The sequence below is a fragment of the Diabrotica virgifera genome, chromosome 3 (genome assembly GCF_917563875.1).
Source record: "Diabrotica virgifera virgifera chromosome 3, PGI_DIABVI_V3a".
NCBI lineage: Eukaryota > Metazoa > Arthropoda > Insecta > Coleoptera > Chrysomelidae > Diabrotica > Diabrotica virgifera.
This window is the reverse complement of record NC_065445.1, coordinates 245930588-245951949: the sequence shown is the minus strand read 5'-3', so window position 1 is coordinate 245951949 and position 21362 is coordinate 245930588. Positions and strand designations below refer to the sequence as shown.

The following is a 21362-nucleotide window of genomic DNA, read 5'->3' as shown; positions in this document are numbered from 1 at the left end:
TGCTTATAACGTTTTTTGCACGATTGATACCATTATAAATTATAAAATTAAACATTTTCGTCATATTGACTAGTTTCATTCATTTATCAAGATAGATACTTTGGTTGTTAGGTAGTAACTAGGGTGCACAGGGCCGGCCCGTCCATATAGGCGAACTAGGCGGCCGCCTAGGGCGCAAAATCCGCCTAGGGCGCAAAATTAGGGACGTAGTACTTTCTCATGTAGTAGTTGTGTAACTCGCAGAGACAGAAAAATCACTGGGTAATGAAAGGTGAAGGATATTTTATTTTAGTTGTCTTATAAAATAAGAAAACGCAAAACTATAACTTAACGTTAACATTAATTACTCGTTTTGGCAACCTCGCTGAGCGTAAGCCTACTTAGTGGCGCAGTGGTCGCGGCAACCCCACACTCTTCACTTCAGTCAAGCCAGCAGTCATAGCGTGAACGTGAACAGAATAAGAGTACTAGTCTGTCATTAGGGCGCTGCGTGTTATGCATTTTCACTTTTCAGTTTAGTGTAGTAGTGCAGTGTTGTTGACTTTGTTTGTGCATTGATTGACAGTAGTAGTAGTTGTTAATTTACGATAACAAAACTGCAAAAGGAAGTTTGAATTAACAAGTAAGTAGCTTATACTCTTCATATTTATAATTTTTTTCAGTCATCATATCATATAGGCCATTGTCATATTGTTGTTGTATATAGGCCTAAATCAAATCAAAATTGAGATTGTTTAATTATCATAACTTAAAGAAAACCCCTTGTGAACACTTGCCTCTGTTTCGCCTACGATGCCGATGTGATTGATTAGGAACTGGCTGCTGAGTGCTGGTCATGCTGGCTGCTGTTCTGGGATTTGGGCGAACTGAGTGGTTGTTTAATTTATTTAATATTACACAATATGAATGTTGAATGAATTATTAGTTTTGAAATCCACCTGGACATTTCTAATTTTGCTTCCAAATATTTATCAAAACAAATTATTTTTTGTTGAAAACAGTATAACTTGACTTTTTAAGCAAGAATGACCATTGGATTTTTTTGTAAAATTTTTTAACTTCTAATTTCTATCAAATTGATTTCAAAATTAGGCCTACTTTAAATGTATTTATAAATAATATTAAAATAATAGGCTATTAATGTAATTTTATTTAAGAGAAGTCCTTGCTTCTTGGGGGTGTAATCCTAATTTCATATCTTGAGTAAAGACATTCAAAATTTTTTCATTTTTTCAAAATGAAGTTAGCTTAATCCAATCATTGTTTTCTTTCCAGATATGATGTCAGGAAAACACTCGGGCTCTTGGTTTAAGAAAAGAAGACAGGAAAGAGAGGAGTCAGCAAAAAAAGCTAAAGGGTCTTTTGAAAAATATTTAATTAAACCAAATGACACAACTCTTAGGGAGGAAAGTTATAATGAATCACCTTCCACCTCTGGAAAAACCAACCAGCTCCTACCTCAAGAATATGCTACAGAGAAAACAGATACTGAATCACCTTCTACTTCTGGGGGAATCATCCAGATCCAACCTCAAGAATGTCCTAGGAGGATAACAGCTATTGAACCGCCATCTACTTCTGCAGAAAACAACGAACGTCAACTGCAAGAATTTCAAAATAATTTCGTTGAAATGGACGTTGACGTTACAGATAATGCAGTGGAATTACTGCCGGAAAATTCAATCTCACCCAAAGTTACGCTTGATTATGCTGATCCAGCGTCTTGGGACACTCTAAATATTAATCGCCAAACTTTACGAACCATTTTAGTAGAGCATGGACCTGACCAAGTAAAAGGAAAATTTCCGAAGGGTGTGAATAACAGAAAATTTTCTGACTTTCATTATAGAAGGAGGCTTCCAAATGGTGAATATGTGTACCGAGACTATCTTCAATACTCAAAATCTACCGACAAAGTTTTCTGTTTTTGTTGTAAGGTGTTTGGCGGCATAAATGTCTCTTCTTCATTAGGCAAAAGTGGTTGTAATGACTGGCACAATATGTCGGCCCTCCTTGAAACGCACGAAACATCAAATGATCACCTTCAAAACTTTGAAAAATGGAAAACACTGAAAAAAGCACTTAAAAAAAATTTAACTGTTGACAATGTTTATGAACAAAAAATAAAACAAGAGGAAATTTACTGGCAGAAAATTCTAGAACGGCTGTTTGCTCTCGTCAAAACTCTTGGGTCCCAAAACTTGTCATTTCGCGGCACGACAGAAAAATTAGATGTTAATGACAACGGAAATTTTTTAAAATTTATTGAATATTTGGCCATGTTTGACCCAATAATGAATGAGCATCTAAGAAAAATCAAAAGTGATGTCAACAGGCACACTCATTACTTAGGGAAAAATATACAAAATGAGATGATTCAAACTTTAGCTAATGCAATAAATGCAGATATATTGTCCTCAGTACATACGGCTAAATATTTTTCTATTATTTTAGACTGCACACCAGATGTTAGTCACGTAGAGCAAATGACAATTATTATTCGATTTGTTGAACTACCAAAGTCATCTCTGGCATCCTCAACAGAAGTATCTAGTTATCATCAAGTACTTGTAAAAGAACACTTTTTGGGATTTGTGCCTCTCACTGAAAGTACCAGTGGTGAGTATATGACGGAAGTAGTTTTAGAAAAGTTAAAAGAGATTTCTTTGCCTGTAGAGAATATTCGTGGGCAAGGTTATGACAACGGAAGCAACATGAGAGGAAAAGAAAGTGGAGTTCAAAAGAGAATTTTAGATGTCAACCCACGTGCATTTTATGTTCCATGCTGCTCACACACTTTGAACCTTGTTGTGAACGATGCAGCTTCGTGCTGTGTAGAGGTTACTACTTTTTTCGATGTGGTTCAACGAACATATGTGTTTTTTTCGGCATCAACTCGACGATGGGATGTTTTGCGCCGTCATGTTCCAGCTTTGACATTAAAACCCTTAAGTGATACAAGATGGTCCAGTCGAATTGATGCACTAACGCCTCTGCGGTACCACTTGTCTCATGTGTGTGATGCTTTGGAGGAGATTTCTGAGGACACTTCTCTAAAAGGATCAAGTGGCAGTATTGCGAAGGTAGAAGCACTTGGATTACTTAAACACCTCTCAGACTTCAAGTTTATTGTTGCCCTTGTTACATGGCACAATATTTTATTTCAGGTAAACCTAACCAGTAAGATACTACAAGAAAAGGATTTGAGTCTCCAGAAAGCAGTTAGTCACCTGAAAAAAACCGAAGAGTTTTTGGTTACAGCCAGAAGTGATGTACAGTTTCAGAGAGTTCTGGTTGATGCTAAGGAAGTAGCAGAAGAAGTTGGAATAGAACCAATTTTTGAGAGGGAGAAGGTCCGAATAAGAAAAAAGAAGAAAATGTTTGATTATGAATCAACAGATGAATCAGCAAATGTTGCCAGTGACCCGTCAGAAAGTTTCAAGATTCAATTTTATTTTGCTCTTTTAGACACGGCTGCTAATGCGGTAAAAGAAAGATTTTCCCAGTTAAATACAGTATCTGGTGTCTTTGGATTTTTATACAACATTACTGATCTTAAAAACAAGACTACATCTGAGGTTAAGTCGATGTGCAACAACTTAGAAAAATCATTAGGAATTCAAAAAGATGGACGTTTAATTGAATCTGATATTGATGCTGTAGGACTGTGTTCTGAATTGAAAGCAATTTCTCATCATCTCATCGACTCTATATCAAGCCCTGAAGAAGTCCTAAACTACATTTACCAACACAACCTTGAGAATGGATTTCCTAACATATGTGTAGCACTTCGTATTTTGCTTACGATGCCACTTTCTGTAGCTAGTGCAGAACGGAGTTTTTCCAAACTTAAATTAATTAAAACCTATCTCCGCAGTACAATGTGCCAGGAGAGACTTGTAGGTCTGGCGACAATATCTATTGAAAGTGAGAGAGCAAGACAAGTAGACTTAAAAGTTCTCATTCAAGAATTTGCTAAGCAGAAAGCAAGAAAAGTGCCCTTAGGACTTTAGTTTTTAGCCAAGAAATACTGTTAATTTCTAATCTGTATTTAAAAGTGACTTTCAGTCCGAAGTTAATAGAACAGTAATCCAATAGCAAACAATATTGCAATATGTTAGTCAGTGTATTGTTTAAGACAGTGTTATAAAAGATTTGTAGACTAACTTTGAGTCTCCGTTTTTTATGATGAAAATTATATGTACAGAATTCAACTTTGACCCATTAAACCCATATGCCTTTGGTTAAAGTACGTCTTATGTAATTACATTTGCTTTTTATGAAATTAAAGTTTGTGTTATGTAAAATAGCAGTTATTTTATTTATATATCCCAGTCATTAATCAAAGGTTTATTAAATTAAATTAAATTATTAACATAACACAGAGTTGAAATACCGTGTCCCGGTAAAGTGCTAGTTGAACTTTTTCAACTGTAATGAGGGCGCAAAATTTGTTTTCGCCTAGGGCGCCGCAAACCCTAGGGCCGGCCCTGAGGGTGCATAACAACAATGGAGAATTGAGTTTTTATTTAGTTGTCAATAATTTTAAGTACAATTTTGATTATTATAAATTAAAATATGAGCGAAAGTGAATTTGAAGAAATTGAACGGGCTTGGGAAGAAGGGTGTTCCGCAATTATTCCCGAAAAATCCAAAATCCGTTATCAAAATACCTACCAAAGTTTTAAAAAATGGTGCGAAGGCAAGAATTTAAGAATCGAAGAAAAGACTCTATTGGCATATTTCGTTCAAAGACATATGCAGTTGAAAGCTCCTGGAAGCCTCTGGGCAGAATATTCAATGATTAAATCCACCGTTTTTCTTTATGATGGCATTGATATTTCCAAGTTTTCAACTTTGATCGCGTATTTGAAGAGAAAAAATGTTGGATACTACTAATGTATGCGATTCTGCAGGAGTTTCTGTTAGAAGTGAAACCACAGCCCAAATAAGTGGGATTTCATTAAATAATTTAACAAATTGTACCATAAGTTTCAATATTAATAAATAATTCGTTAGTTTTCTTTATTCTTTCAAAAAATAAATTAAAATTAAGAGATTTTTTAACTCGACGGTAAGTGAATTGCTTACCGTCGAGTTGGAGTACTTACCGTCGAGTTGGATTACTTACCGTCGAGTTGCTAGTAAATGTCACCTACTGACGTAAAATCTGTCACGGTGACAGTCAAAAATGATCAGTCGTGCAAAAAAGTATCTATCTATTTACTTACTTACTTACTTACTTACTCGGTGGCGTTACAACCCTTCGTGTTTTTTAGTCGACTCGACAACATGCCTACACTGTTTTCTGTCTTGAGCAATCTCCATTTAGTTCTCCACGTCCATAGCTTTCATGTCTCTTGCTATATTATCTCGCCACCGAAGTCGAGGGCGGCCGTGTGGTCTTCTTCAAGTTGGGACTTTCTCCTACACCAGCATTTATGTTCTTTGGTGAGAATGTCTTCTGAGGTGCCCTTCCCATTGGAGTCTTCTGGACTTTATTTCTTTTATGATATTGGAGTCTGGGTAAAGTTCTTCGAGCTCTTTGTTAGTTCTTACCCTATATTGTCCTGATGCTTCATCCAGCACAGGTCCAAAGATCTTCCTTAAGTTATTAAGTTAATCTATTATGTTAAAAATTATTAAAAACAAGGGGTGTCCGACATAATTTTGTCCAGACTAATTAATAATTAAAAATGATTTTTTTTTTAAATTCTACTAATTTTTTGGGCCGGGCAGATATTATTTTAGATTTTTGGATCAAAACAATAAAATACACATAGACCGAGGCATTTAGGAAAAAATTAATGATTTTTAGAGACATAGTGAAACAGGAAAAAGTTTTTAATAGAAAAATGAGTGGAAATGCATAATTGCAGTATAAAATGCATCCAAAAGTACATAAACATTATTCCATGATTAAATTGAAGAGCATAGGACTCAATTAGTCACCCTGTCTTATTCCGCTGCCTATGTCTATAGATTGTGTAAGTTGTTCATCTATTCTGACTTCCATTTTGTTGTTATGGTAGATTTTTTCAATTGTTTTTATGATATCTAAGGGAAATTCTCTATTATACAGAAGATGGATTACATCTGTGAGTCTTAACTCTACTCTGTCAAATGCTTTCTTCAAGTCAATCAGACATAGAAATGCTGGTCTATTATACTCTAGTGAGTTCTAAGTAATTTGCTTTATGATGAATATTGCATCGTTACACGATCTTCCAGTACGAAAACCCTGTTGTTCATCTGCTAAACTTATCCTCTGATTCATTAGGTCTCGTAAAAATTTAGTTGTAAGTTTTAGGGTACCTAGTATTTAACAAGTTGATACCTCTGTAGTTTTCTGGCTGCTTTTATCTCATTTTTGAATAGTAGAATTAGTTCGCTTGTTCTCCATTCTTCCGGTATTTTATTGTGTTTTATGATTTTGTTAATTCTTCTTCTTCTTCTACTTTTTGTATAGACATGTCTCTGTCTGTTTTTTCAGTGTGCCTCTAGTAAGTTGTCGTTCCATCGTTTTCGTGATCTTCCCACTGATCGTCTTCTTATTGGGGCACCGTCTCTCGCTGTGCTTACTACTCTTTGTACTCTTTGTACTCTTTCGGCTTATGTGGTCGTTCCGTTGTACTCCTCTGTTTTTTACCCTGTTATTAATGTTATCCACCTTGCATCTCCGTCGTATATCTGTACTTCTAGCTCTGTCCCATAGAGTCTTACCATCGATTTTTCGAAGGGTTTTCATCTCCGCTGTTTTGAGCAATATTTTTGTCCTCTCTGTGTCGGGTCGTGTTTCTGCCTCGTATGTCATTATTGGTCTGATGACTGTTTTGTAAATTCTGCCTTTCATTTCTTTTCCGATATTTTTATTTCCCCATATTGTGTCATTCAGGCAGTGTTGCCAATCGCATTTCTCTAGATTATCCGATGATCGCTCGAAAAATATCCGATTTGTCACGAAAAGGTACGCTAGGTCAAAAATTATTGTGTTATTAAAATCAATGTTGCCAATGTTATTCTTTTAGTCCCCTTAACAACCATCAACTAACAAAATCCGTTGTTTTGTTCGTACGCCAATCAGTTGATTGTAGTAAATTATTATTATGATAATTAACATAATTGATTCATTAATTAATTATTAATGATCAATTAACGTAACAATTAGGGAGCGTTCAAGTATTACGTAAAGCGATTTTTGAAGATTATTTACCCCCCCCCCCCAACCTGCGTTACATAATACTTGAACGCTCCCTTATTAACATAATTGATTAATTAATCAATTAATCTTATAATTGTAATCAATTATGTTTTCAGCAACCCAATCAAAGTTGACATTGACAGTAATTAAATATTTGATAATCATCAGTTGATTCCATTTCTGATTAGCGTTCGAACAACCGGCCCTTTAATCTACTGGATTCTCTATTTCACGGTTTAAAAATTTTCGTTTATAGATGAAAATCTCGTATCCTAGCTGATTATTACCTAATTCATGTATGTAAATACTATTTACTTACTATTATTATATTATTCGTATTTTGTATTATCGTAAATGTTAAATTCTAAATAAATAAATAAATCTAAATATTTCATTATTTGGATCGTTATATTAATTTATTATAATTATTTAAGTAAAAAAAAACACTTTTAAATATTATTTTATTCAAAGGTAATAACTACCTAAAACTACTTACTGGAAAAATAAATAATAAATAAATAAATACAAAATAAACTACAGCTACATTAATAGCATAGGCGCAAAATTTCTGGTCAATGCTTTTAAAATGCATTATTTTTATCGAGTCCTGAGTTACTTAAGCACTGCACTACATAAAATGAAAATAATACTAAATCGTGCGTGAATTAGCTTTCATAAGTTTAAAGACTAAAAACTAAAAACTCATCGGATGGCAATAAACTCATAGTCATCGAACTAATACTCATCAAAACAATAACATTGGAAGGCAGACGATTTTTGAAATTTGAATTGTATTAGTATGCCTTAAGTGGATGCACTTAAATTGTGTGGTTAAATTGGTGCATTTAAATTCTAAACAAAACAATTGGCACATGTCCCTTTTGTCAAAAGATGAAAAGTATCGGATGTCACTAACATTCATCCAGTATAGACTATTTATAAAAATTTGGGTAGAACCAAACAAAATTAATATGTTGTTGGTGTTGGGACTATATGGATGAGAAAGTTTTAGTCGATGGTAGATACACTGAAAATATCCGCAAATATCCGATTTATTTAAAGATACGAAAAAGATACGACAACTCTCAAAAAGGTACGCAAATCGGATAATTATCCGCCGATTGGCAACACTGCATTCAGGCAACCTGCGGCTCTGTGTGCTCTATTCACTTGATCTTCCACTTCTGTTTCGAGCCTTCCGTAGCTATATAGTGTGATGCTTAGATATTTAAATTCCATCACTTGTTCTATTATCTGACCTTCCAGCTCTAATGTACATCTTATTGGATCTGCTGTTATAACCATGCATTTTGTCTTTTTTAAGGAAATTAACATGTTAAATTTTCTGGCGATTAGGTTGAATTGGTGCAGCATACGTTGTAAATCATCTTCACTTTGAGAGATTAGTATTGCATCGTCCGCATACATAGGCGCCCATACATACGGGCAGGGGGGGCCGTGGCCCCCCCTAGCTTTTCGGGAAAGAACAAAAATTAAATTTATATTACATAGGTAAACGTATGTTTGTCAAAAAATTATTGGATAATTTTGAGAGATAAATTGGAAACAACATATTTATTAATAAAATAATTCACATATTGGGTAATTAATAGTTTAACAGAAAATCTGTGTGTCTGCGACAGCGGTCTATATGGAATGTGCATAATAGACATCTCGCACAGTCAGGGTATGCTATTAACGAAAACATTGAAAGAGATTGGAAACGTGTGAACATAATATACTGTAACCGACACCCAAAATTACAAATTAAATGAATCATTTATAATACTGCAAAGAAAATCATATCAGCAAGAAATCCGATCTCTGACCGATAATCACTAATAGCCACTCGTCTTTGAGAACTGGCACTATAAAGATAAAGTGTAAAATCTGTGATTATATTTGTTTTCTATAATATTAAGTTTTGTGTACACCGAATAGAACCATCTTTATAAGCAGAAATAAATTCATATTGAAAAATAAATTTTTAAATTTATTGAACATAGTCAAATTTTAGTTTGCAAAAGTATTTTTTAGTAAGTAGATTATTTTTAAAGTGTACATTATGATGAACATAACAATTTTATTTAAATGAAAAACAGATGATCTTTCATGACGAATGAGTGTTATATACAGGGTGTCCCAAAAGTAGCGGAAAGGTCGAATAATTCGCGAAATGAACATCGGATTGAAAAACTGAAAAATGCGTGTTAAATATTTCTCAAAAATCTATGCGATGACACTAAACAAGTCCACCACTTCAACCCCTGGGTGTGGAGCGGGGGGTAACTTTAAAATCTTAAATGGAACCCCTAATTTTTGTTGCAGATTTGAATTTTCCTTGTAAAAATAAGCAAATTTTATTCGAGTCATTTTGCGAATTGTGGATAGATAGCTCTCTAATCGGAAAAAACGATATATCGTGATACCATAGCAAAATTATAGAAACGGTCTAATATCTCGAGAAATATACTTCCAAATGAAAAACTAAAAAACATGTGTTTAATATTTTTCAAAAATCTATAAAACGACACCAAACAGGATTTTTCATTCCACACTCTGGAGGTGGGGTGAGAGTTAACTTTAAAATCTTAAATAGGAACCCCCGTTTTTTATTGCAGATTGAGTTTCCTCCTCAAAAAATAAGTAACATTTATTCGAAACTTTTTTTAGAATTGTTGACGGATGGCGCTATAATCGAAAAATGCGATTTATTTGCGCCATCTATCAACGATTCTAAAAATGTTTGGAATATATGTGACTTATTTTTCATAAGGATTCTAAATCTGAAAAAATAAAGGGGGCTCCTTTTTAAGATTTTAAAGTAAAAACTTGGTTCGACACATACTCATGGTTAGTCTACTCGCCAAAGTTGAAGGCAGGGCTTTGCAAGCATTGTATTCTTTTCAAACGGGTTTTAAAGAGAGGCGCAACTTTTGTGGTACCCATGACATTTCCATTTAAAAACTTGGACAAGGTTCAAACTAGGTTTTTTAGGTGGTTTAAACTACAGTAGACTCCGTATTTAACGAGAGCTGAAATGGTGGACTGATTATCTCGTTATAAGCGGATTTCGTTATATCAAACAACAATAATAATGAAATGTTTTGATGTCTCTTACGTAGTTTATTAGATGTCGATGGTCAACCTGAACAGTGAACAATGAGACTTCGCCGTCATAAATTGTAAATTTCCTATAATATTCAATATCGGTCGATAAACAGACAGAAGTTTATTACAGGTGGCCGAGTTTATTACAGCACTGGCCTCGATAATAAGACAGATGTTGGACATTTCTATGTACAGGCAGTTGGGGCATTTATTTATTTATGACCATTACAACGCTAAAAACAGGTAAAGACACGTATTCTTCGATTTCAATTTTCCTCGTTGTAACCAAATATGCCTCGTTATAGAGCGTTATAGTTCAATAGGAATTTTATGGGACACCTAATGTACCTCGTTATAAGCGAAACCTCGTTATACCCGTGTTCGTTATAGAGAGAGTCTACTGTATATATTGTCATCCGAAATATACAAAATGTAATGTGCAACATCTTCACGTTTGGCCCCCCCCTAAAAATTTTTATATGGGCGCCCTTGTCCGCATAGCAGATTATTTTAAGTTGTTTTTCTACCAATTGGTATCCTTTTTTAGTTCTTACTTTTTTTATTATTTTGTCCATGATCAAGTTGAACAATAAAGGACTCAAGAAATCCCCCTGTCTTATCCCATTGCCGGCTTCAATTGGGTCAGTTAGTTCATCTTCCACTTTTACTTTTATTGTGTTGTTCTGGTAGATGTTTTCTATCGTTTTAATTATTCCAAGAAGTACCTCTCTCGAGTATAACAAGTAGATAACGTCCTTTAATGTGACCCTGTCAAATGCTTTCTTAAGGTCCACGAAACATAAATATGCCGGTTTGTTGTATTCCAACGATTTCTCTTGAACTTGCCTCATTATAAATATAGCGTCAGTGCATGACCTTCCCGACCTAAAACCTTGTTGTTCTTCTGCTAATGTTATAATTTCATTCAATTTGTTTGTTATCACTTTTGTTGTTAATTTTAATGTTGTTTTTAGTAAGTTAATCCCTCTGTAATTCTCCGGGTCTGATTTGTCTCCTTTTTTGAAGAGAGGTATTAGGATGCTTGATCTCCATTCTTGTGGAATTCTGTTTTGTTCTATTATTTTTTGTATTAGTTTTAATAGTTCTTTAGTTAGATCTTGTCCTCAGTACTTTGGGAGTTCGTTCGATATTCTGTCCTCTACTGGAGATTTTCTATTTTTTAATTTTCTGAATGCTTCCTTTACCTCTCCCTTCTCGATGTTTATTTCTTCGTTTGTCGTAACTTCAGGTGCTGGTGGTTCATTTTCGTGGCCTTTAGCAAATAGAGATCGGAAGTAGTCTGCCCATGTTTCCTTCTGAATGTGTTTCGCTTTTATTAATTCGTTCATCTCCTTTCTTTGTCCTCTGATCATTCTCCATACTTCTTTTTGTGTTCCGTAGAAGTCGTTTTCCATCTGTTACGTGATTTTGTTAATTAATGTTGTTAATTGTTCTGACATTGCTGCTCCACAATATCAGTAATCTCGAGTAATCTGTTTGCATCAATTAAGTGACAAAAACAATCCCTCGAAACTCTAGATGACGTACCTTAGCAGTAACCCTGGGCGCCCAGGTGCTTCGGACGTCGGTTCTGATTGCATATTCGTGTTCAGTGACCCCAAATACCACAAAATAAGAAAATCTGGCCATTAATATACTTATTTTAACATGTTTATGCATTTTTCGATGCGTTTTATACACTTTAAAATGTAATAATGCGTTTCCACCCATTTTCTATGGTAGACTTTTTTCCAGACGTCATCCTAATCCTAAATACAATGCAAAAAGTTGCAACTCTCTAGGTACCTACTATATTTAAAAATAGATTTATTCCTGTGTTTTTAGCCCTGGTCTAATATCGACAATGCCATACCTACATGTAAAATTAAAGTTGAAGATCAGAGTCTAGAAATATTATCATTTCTACATTTTTTCCGGTCAATCTAAGCTAGGTATTTTTTTTCTAGGCCTGATAAGAATAGTGTGTATTTATTATTAAAATGTGTTGCATTTTTATTTTCAAAGTAACAAACATATGTGAATTATCTACCTCGATCAATCGTATTTTATCATATAGACATCTGTTTCTGGGTGCATGCTTTGTTAAATGATTTACCTCCCTCTGTTTCAGCTACTTCTCAGCGCCCTGTAATCCTGTAAAACTCTTCATAGCCTTCGCCCTTCATGGATAAAATTTTAGTTAAATGTACTGATACCGAACACTCGTGGCATACCGCTCCGATTCCGATATCAACCGACTGTAGATACAATACTCAAATAGGTACTCGCTCTGATACGATTGGTACGAAGTAACCAAGTAATCACAGTAATCAAAGTAATCAAAGTAACGATTAGCCTCTCGGTATAGTAATCGTTACTTTCGGTATTCGTAAGTAAAGAGTACTATGTAACGAATAGTTACTTTTCCAACATCACTAATAAGGAGGTCCTTAGATGGCTGAACAGAATAACACAACTTTCTTCTTGATGTGCCTATCCGTGACGAATATTGGCGATCATCATGGCAATCTTCACCTTCTCTGCAGCAACGCGGAAAAGCTGCACAGATGTTGTGTTGAACCAGGTTCTGAGGTTCTTCAACCAGGATGTCCTTCTTCTTCCTGGACCTCGCTTTCCAAATATTTTTCCTTGCAGGATGGCTTGTAGGAGGGCATATCTGGATTCATTTCGCATAATGTGTCCAAAGTATTCCAACTTTCGAGATTTGATGGTGGTTAGTACTTCTCGGTTGTTCCCCATTCTTCTAAGAACCTCCTCATTTGTGACCCGATCAGTCCATGGGATTTTAAGAATTCTTCGATATAGCCACATCTCAAATGCTTCCAATTTTCGGCACATATCCTCGTTCAAGGTCCATGATTCAACACCATAAAAAAGGACAGAGAAGACGTAACATCTCAGCATTCTTACTTTTATACCAAGAGAAAGGTTGTGGCTCTTGAAAAACGCCCCCATACGGTTGAAGATTGATCTAGCTTTTCTGATGCGCGCTCTTATTTCTTGGTTATTGGTCCACTCTTCATGCCGAGGTAGTTGTAGTGCCTCACTCTTTCTACAGGGGTTTGGTTGATATAGAGTTGACCTTCTGTTATCTTTTTCTTGCCGACAATCATAAGCTTTGTTTTCTTTACGTTTATATTGAGTCCATATTGCTGACTGTAATACGTGATTTTGTCCATGGGGACTTGTAGGTCTTCTAGGTTGTCTGCAAATACTATGGTGTCATCTGCATACCTGATATTATTTAGTCGGTACCCGTTTAGCAGAATACCTTTTTCAGTTTCGTGCAAAGCTTCGATAAATATTCTTTCAGAGTAAAGATTGAAAATTAGGGGGGACAAAATGCAGCCTTGCCTCACTCCACGCATGATTTTGACATATTCGGTGAGTTCACCGTCAACTCTGAGGTTTGTAGTATGATTCCAGTAAATGTTTCTAATTATTTTCAGATCTTGGTTGTTAATTCCTGCTTCTTTTAGTATTTGCATCATCTTGGCGTGTTGTACTCGATCAAACGCCTTTTCGTAATCAACCAGACATGCGTATACGTCGCAGTTTACGTCTCTGCATCTCTGGAATAAGACTTGTATTGAAAACAAAGCCTCTCTCGTACCAACAGCATTTATGAACCCGAACTGGTTGGGCGAAATTTGACTTTCACATAGCTTGTAAATTCTCGTATGGATTACCTTTAGGAACAATTTTAGGAGATGGCGCATCAGACTTACCGTACGGTATTCTTCGCACTTTTTCGCTTCTGGTTTTTTTGGAAGTGCAATAAACTCAGACTTCAGCCATTCTGTTGGTATTTATCCAGAGTTGTATATATTGTTGAATATCTTTGTGATTATTGCTATTGATTCGTTGTCCATCAGTTTGAGTAGTTCTGCTTGTATATTATCGGGACCTGCTGCTTTGCCATCCTTTAGCTGTGTTATGGCAGAATAAACTTCCTGCTGTAATATTCTTGGTCCATCATTTACCTCTTCTTCTAGCTCAAAGGTGTTATCTCTTTGGTCTTCAAACAGTTTTTCTAGATATTCTTTCCATGTTCTAATTTTACTCTGTTTATCTAAGATGGTGTTTCCGTCAGAATCAGTTAGATTTCCTCCCTGTCTCCGTCTTAGTCCACCTGTGAGTTCTTTAACTTTCCTATGTACATTGTGACTATCGTACTTTGATTGTAGAATCTCAATTTCTTGGCATCTCTCCATTGCTTCTTTTTCTTTCGCTTCTCTAATTTTCCTTCTTATTAACACAACTGGTGAATATAAATAAAAATATAATAAAGCTGGAATACTTCGGTCACATTCCTGAGACACCCTGAAAAATATGAACTTTTGTATCTGATTATTGGGAAAGATCCAAGGTAAACGTGATTCTGGTAGAAGAAAAACCTAATAGCCAAAAAATTTAAGACAATTATACAGAAAATCGACCACACCATTTTTATAAATGCTCTCAATAATCACAATAGCGAATATGGTAGCCAATATGATATCCAACGATCAATAACTAGGAGAAAAACGAAACACAAGGAAAACTTAAGAAGTAAAAAGACAACATTGGCATTATAAAATATAAGCATGTATTTAATTTGAAAATTTTATGTACAGAAAATTACCCCTTTAGACCTAAACGAATCAATACAGTAATACGAGCACATTTCTTAATTGGAATAAATAATTCATTCATACTACGTCTGTTTACGAACAACGCAACGTAAAGTGAAATCTAAATCGGATTAAATTAATATATAATATTAAAGTAGATTATAGTAGATGGATAATATGGTCAGTTAGGAAGATGGAACTTTTTGATAACAAGATAGATTAGGCAACAAAATATATGAATTTAAGTAGTATATTCCCGGATCCCGCGTACCAGAAAAAAGTTGTAAAAATTTGTTAATAGCCTAACGGTGTCTAGTCGGACAAACTTTGATGTACGGGAACACTAGAACAGGGGAATTTTAATTGTGGAACAGGTAACAGGTTTCGAACGTTAGACTACGAAAATGCCCCATATATTTTGTCGGACAGAACTTCCAATAGAGAACTTGCATACATTTTTAAATATTATAATAATATTAAAAAACAAAAGGTAACATGATCTTAAAGCGCTTGCATGCGAAAAAAACAAATATTTTTAACCCGTACGCTAATTACGACGCTTTGAAAATGCTATAAAATTCAAATATCTTAGGAGGCTCTTGAACGTCCTTCTATTGGTCTGACGTCAGAGGCCACCGTCAACCGGGCTAAGCAGTCGTAAACAACGCGATTAGGTATTATGGGTATATAACATTTTAATCGTATTTAAATGGAAATTACCAGCTATTATTTGTAATCTTGCATAGTTCTACAATCAGTTTATTTACTTTAAAGTGAAATTTATAAATCTTTAGAAATTACTAATGTGTTTATAACGTATAAGTACTATTACTCACGAGGGGTTTTTAAAAGAAAGCGATTAAGTACAATAGTACATTTTAAACGTCTTTAATTGAAAATTCCTAGTCTTTCGAGCGTATTTTCCTAGTATTTTCCTTGTATTTCGATCACAAAATCATTGAGTAGATATACAAAAAAATCAATTTAAAATTACTTTCCCGATATTACTCCAGACCGTAAATTTATGAGTGCACAAACAATTTTTGTTATATTATCTGTATGTGATATCAATTTGCTATCAATACAGGCATTGGGGACTAAGCAAGCAAATTCTCTTAATCTACGTATAACTCGTTCAATGTGAATTTTTAAACTAGCTACTCTTTTTGTTTCAAAAACTTCACTTTTTGTAAGTTTTGTACTTGAATATACACTTGGTGGTCTAATTAATTGGCAATCTCTGCTAACTAACAAATGCTCTATGTATTTAAAACCCCTATCAGACATTACCGCCACTTTCGGTGAAATAACATTTAAAAAACCACTATGTTCAAGAATAACTGCATCCGATGTTCTTCCACCGAAAGCAGTAGAAATAAAATGAAAAATCCCATCAGGAGTGCAAGGAATTAAATATTTTAGAGTATTGCACTTTTTGTATTCAGACCATGTTAAGGACTGTTCAACAGAATCTGATGGTTTTTCAATTTCAATTTCCAAGCAACCGATAATACAAAATACTTTACTATAACGAGCTCGAAATGCTAAGGGTAAGTTTAATTTAACTGAACTCACTTGGGGATTAAAAATACAAGATCTTAAATATTTACTAAGTAATGGAACAGATTTTGCAAATATTCTCGAAGCATTGCTTTCTCTTATGCCGAAATCATCTCCAAGAGGCATACATGTTTGTCCTGTTCTTATCTTTTTAAGAGTTAAAAATAGATGCATTGTTTGAGCGTTACAATATTTTTCCATTAATTGAAACGTGTAAAATGCATATTCTGGTAGCCCCATATACAGTCTAGGTCTGTATTGTAACTTCATCACTGTACACTTCAAAGACAAACTTTTAAATTGTTTTGCTTCATCTTCTTTCGTATCTTCATCACAAGATAAAGAATCACTTTCATTGTACCAACAGTCGTCACTACCACTATATTCACTATACTCTTCAAATACAGAACTTCCTGATTCACTTTTTGTATCTTCAAATATTTGCAAGTCTTTTATAGGTGAAGTTCCTGCATCCTTATTATATGTATTGTCAATGACGACAACCCGACTGTAACACTCCTTTGAAATTTGTACTAAATACCTTTACTTCTTATTTTGATGTGAGTCTGTGTTGATGGATTATTCAGTTTTTGAGGTAAAGCTGATTGGTTTAATTCAGGTCCTGATTCTACTAAGTTTGTGAAACTAGGATCACATTGTCTCTTATCAACATTGTCCTCTAAAACAGACTTAGATGTAGAAGCGGCATCCTTAAGAAACTGTCGTTAAACCTTTTTAAGGGCTGCTTCCCTCACAGGCTGAGAATAAGCTCGTTTTCTGTCTGGTTGACAATCAAATATGTGCGGGACAACACCTGACTTAATAATTTTGGGACCACCCATAATCTTGAATTTTATATAGTTATCCATATCTTGTTCCAACTGCAACAAATAAACAAGTATAAGTAGGCACTTTTCATGAAACGATAACTAATATTTTTTTTAAGTAGAAAATAGGTACCTAATTAGATAAATACTTACCTACATCAAAATGATCCTCACAGACATAAAGACCTATGCTTTTTTGTGAAATATCCTTTTTATCTCGCCTGCATGCCTTTAGCCATTTTAATCGACGTTTTGGTTCTTTTGGTAGAGTAAAAAAATGTTTGTTGGATGTTCGGACAGTTGTGCTTTTGCATCCCGGCACTATACAGTACTTATATTGCGCAGATTTGTTTTCCATTTTGATAAAGTATATTACACACTAAATACACAAAACTGCACTAAATACAATAACATAAATACCGAGCAAACGTCACAGTGATTCGACACGCACAACTGGCAATGGCAAACTGCATTCAAAGCAATAGCCCACCGAACGGGCGAAACGATAACAGTGGCCTGTGACGTCAGACCCAAGCTCGCGTTTTTGAAGTTGTTTGAAACGGAAATTTTAGGCGCGCAACTTTGATCAGATGTTGTACGTACGGTATTCATTGTTAAGACGTAATATTTTGAATATAACATTTAAACATAAATTAACAATTTTATGCAAAAAAATTTTTTAGTGCAAGTTCCCTATTGATTTGTACTTTGGGCTAATTAGCAAAATTCATGGAAAAGTTATTTACCAGCAATTTTATTGCTGGAATCGAATTATAAGATCCTATATATTAATAATATAGGTATGCAAAGTCCGCAGATAGTGTGCTACTTTTTTTATAAACAAAATGGCGCCGACAAATCGTATTTTTTTCAATTATTGCTCTATAACTCCGAAGATTTTAACTTTACAACAAAAACACCCAAATAAAAATTCACCACAATTAAATTCTGCATAGAGATATGTTTTTCACGATTTGCTCCGACGAAAATTTTCCTCGGAAAATGCGGGTTTTCCTAACAACAACTATAATTTTCAAATAAAGTTTTAGGTAAGTAATTATTAATCAATAATTAAATAACTTAGTGACATCAAAGATTTCTTGGTATAGATTGTAATTCCAGAAGCTGGTGAAAATTAAACGAATATTTTAGCAAAAATTCAATTGTTAATTAACAATTTACGATCGCAATAATAACCAAAATAATCATGATACATTGATCAAATTTATAAAGATTATAAAGACGAGATGCTTGTTTAATATTTTATCGACAAAATATAAATTTTTCTTTTTTTTTTGCATAATCTTTAAATTTTGAAAAAAAAATAGTTATAATACGTTGGTCTAATTAGTAAAGTACAAAGAAAGGTTATTTACCAGCAATTTTATTGCTTTAATCGAATTATAAGATCCTATATATTATTAATATAGGTATGCAAAGTCCACAGATAGTGTGCTACTTTTTTTATAAACAAAATGGCGCCGACAAATCGTATTTTTTTCAATTATTGCTCTATAACTCCGAAGATTTTAACTTTACACCAAAAATACTCAAATAAAAATTCACCTTTAATTCCACATAGAGGCATGTTTTTCCCGATTTGCTCCGACGAAAATTTTCCTCGGAAAACGTGGGATTTCCCAACAAAATCTCGAATTTTCAAATAAATTTTTTGGGCCAGTAATTATTTATCAATAATTATATAGCTTGGTGAAATAAAAGCTTTCTTGGTATAGATTATAAATTCAGAAACCAGTTAAAATGAAACGAATATTTTAGCAACAATTCAATTATTAATTAACAATTTACAGTCGCAATAACAACCAAAATAATCATGAGACATTGATCAAACTTAGAAAGATTATAAAGGTGTGATGCCTATTTAATATTTTGTCGACAAAATATAAATTTTTCATTTTTTGCATTATCTTTAAATGTTTAAAAAAATTGTTATAAACAAATTAACATTTCTTAGAAATTGTTTATTATATTCTAATTTTAAAAAATACTTAAAATGCGTATTTCATAGGTCTTGAAAATGAATGCTTTAAAAAAATTTTCCAACCATTTGCAAAAAAGTTAGGAAACAGCAAAATAAATATACGATATCTCCATTGTTTATAATTTGTTTTAATTGTTTCAAAGCTTAAAAGTGAGTCTATGGTACAATCTAATTACTCACAAAGAATGTCAAAAATTAGTGCAATGGTTATATTTTAATCAAAGATTAAAAATACGTTTTTTTTGTAATTTTTAGCGCGAAAGTAGGCTTGATACAGAGCCGGAGATAAAATGTTCACTCGAAGCGACTGACACGCTTAAACTCGCGCGAGTTGTCTATGTGGGCGGGTAGCTACGGTACTGTATTATTCTACTTTCGCGCGTGTAAATTACAAAAAAATATATTTATAATCTTTAATTAAAATATAACCATTAAACTGATAATCGATATTGTTTTATAAATAATTAGCTTGTACTTTAAACTCACTTCTAAGCTTTGAAAGAATTTAAAAAAATTATTAACACCGTAGTCATCTTATGTTTACTTTGCTGTTTCATAACTTTTTTGCAAATGGTTGCAAAAAAGTTTTAAAGTATTCATTTTCAAGATATTTGAAATGCGCATTTTAGCTATTTTTTAAAATTATAATATAATAAAAACTTTCTGAGAAACGTTAATTTGTTTATAACTATTTTTTTAAACATTTAAAGGTTATGCAAAAAAATAAAAAATTTATATTTTGTCAACAAAATGTTAAATAGGCATCTCATCTTTATAAGATTTCAAAGTTTGATCAGTGTATCATAATTAGTTTGGTTCTTATTGCGACCGTAAATTATTAATTAACAATTGAATTGTTGCTAAAATATTCGTTTAATTTTCACCAGCTTCTGGAACTATAATCTAAACCACGAAGGCTTTTAAGTCACCAAATTATTTAATTATTGGTAAATAATTACTTATCTAAAACTTTATTTGAAAATTAAAGATTTTGTTGGGAAAACCCGCATTTTCCGAGGAAAATTTTCGTCGGAGCAGATCGGGAAAAACACGTCTCTATGCAGAATTTAATCACGGTGAATTTTTATTTGAGTGTTTTTGTTGTAAAGTTAAAATCTTCCTAGAGAAGATTTCTAGATCTAGAGCAATAATTAAAAAAACACGATTTTCGGGCGCCATTTTGTTTATAAAAAAAGTAACACACTATCTGAGGACTTTGCATACCTATATTATTAATATAAAGGATCTTATAATTCGATTCCAGCAATAAAATTGCTGGTAAATAACTTTTCCCAAAAATGGCCTATTCTCCGATAATCAGCCCAGACTATTGTTACCCTTTCATTAAACTCTCATGCAAAAATCAAACTGCTATTTACCTCCAATGTAATAACCTGTCATTTGACATGTTCTATATGTCGGACGTATTAAAATGCCCAACATATTTGTCAGACAAACATTTTTTCTATGAATTAACTTAAAAACAACCTGCTAGTTATCACAATCATCAATTTGTCAGGATAACACCACAAAATTCCCCTGTTTCACTGTTCTCATACATCAAAGTTTTTTCGACTATGGTCTGTTTTTAAACCTGGAGGAGAAATTCAAAATTACCGCTCTGTAATGGTTTTTTGTAATTGTGTCGAGTTGCAGGGTTGTCATGTCGAGTTGGAAGGAGCCGTGTCGAGTTGTCGTGTTGGATCCTCAACGGGACGAAAGGGGGAGCCAACTATTGGACCTTAGGAAAACACTGACTCTAACTTATAACTTTATTTACAGGTTGCAAGATCCATCAACGTAAGGTTACTAAGATGTTTCGCGGGGCAGTCTTTCAGACACCCATCTCGCACGACTGGTAACTAGCATAGTAACGATCTTAATCTTAACATGAATAATAATAACACTATAATGCCTATATTAATCACTCTGTGGGCTTTTTATATTTTCTTATAATTTGGACTTTGAAAGTAAATGATACGTGAGTCTCCGCGAGGTTACACAAACAAACTCCGTCAATCAACCTT

The 21362-nt window shown here is 33.8% G+C and overlaps 1 protein-coding gene across 1 annotated transcript; it reads right to left on the bottom strand.

The window, feature by feature from the left end:
- Nucleotides 1-17231: 17231 nt before the first annotated feature.
- Nucleotides 17232-17698, bottom strand: LOC126882718 (THAP domain-containing protein 2-like). The gene is made up of 2 exons (XM_050647702.1): nucleotides 17491-17698; nucleotides 17232-17387 (listed from the first exon to the last, which is right to left on the bottom strand). Exons 1-2 carry the CDS (start codon nucleotides 17689-17691, stop codon nucleotides 17232-17234), a joined length of 357 nt encoding a protein of 118 aa, XP_050503659.1. The 5' UTR covers nucleotides 17692-17698.
- Between the last annotated feature and the right edge of the window lie 3664 nt (nucleotides 17699-21362).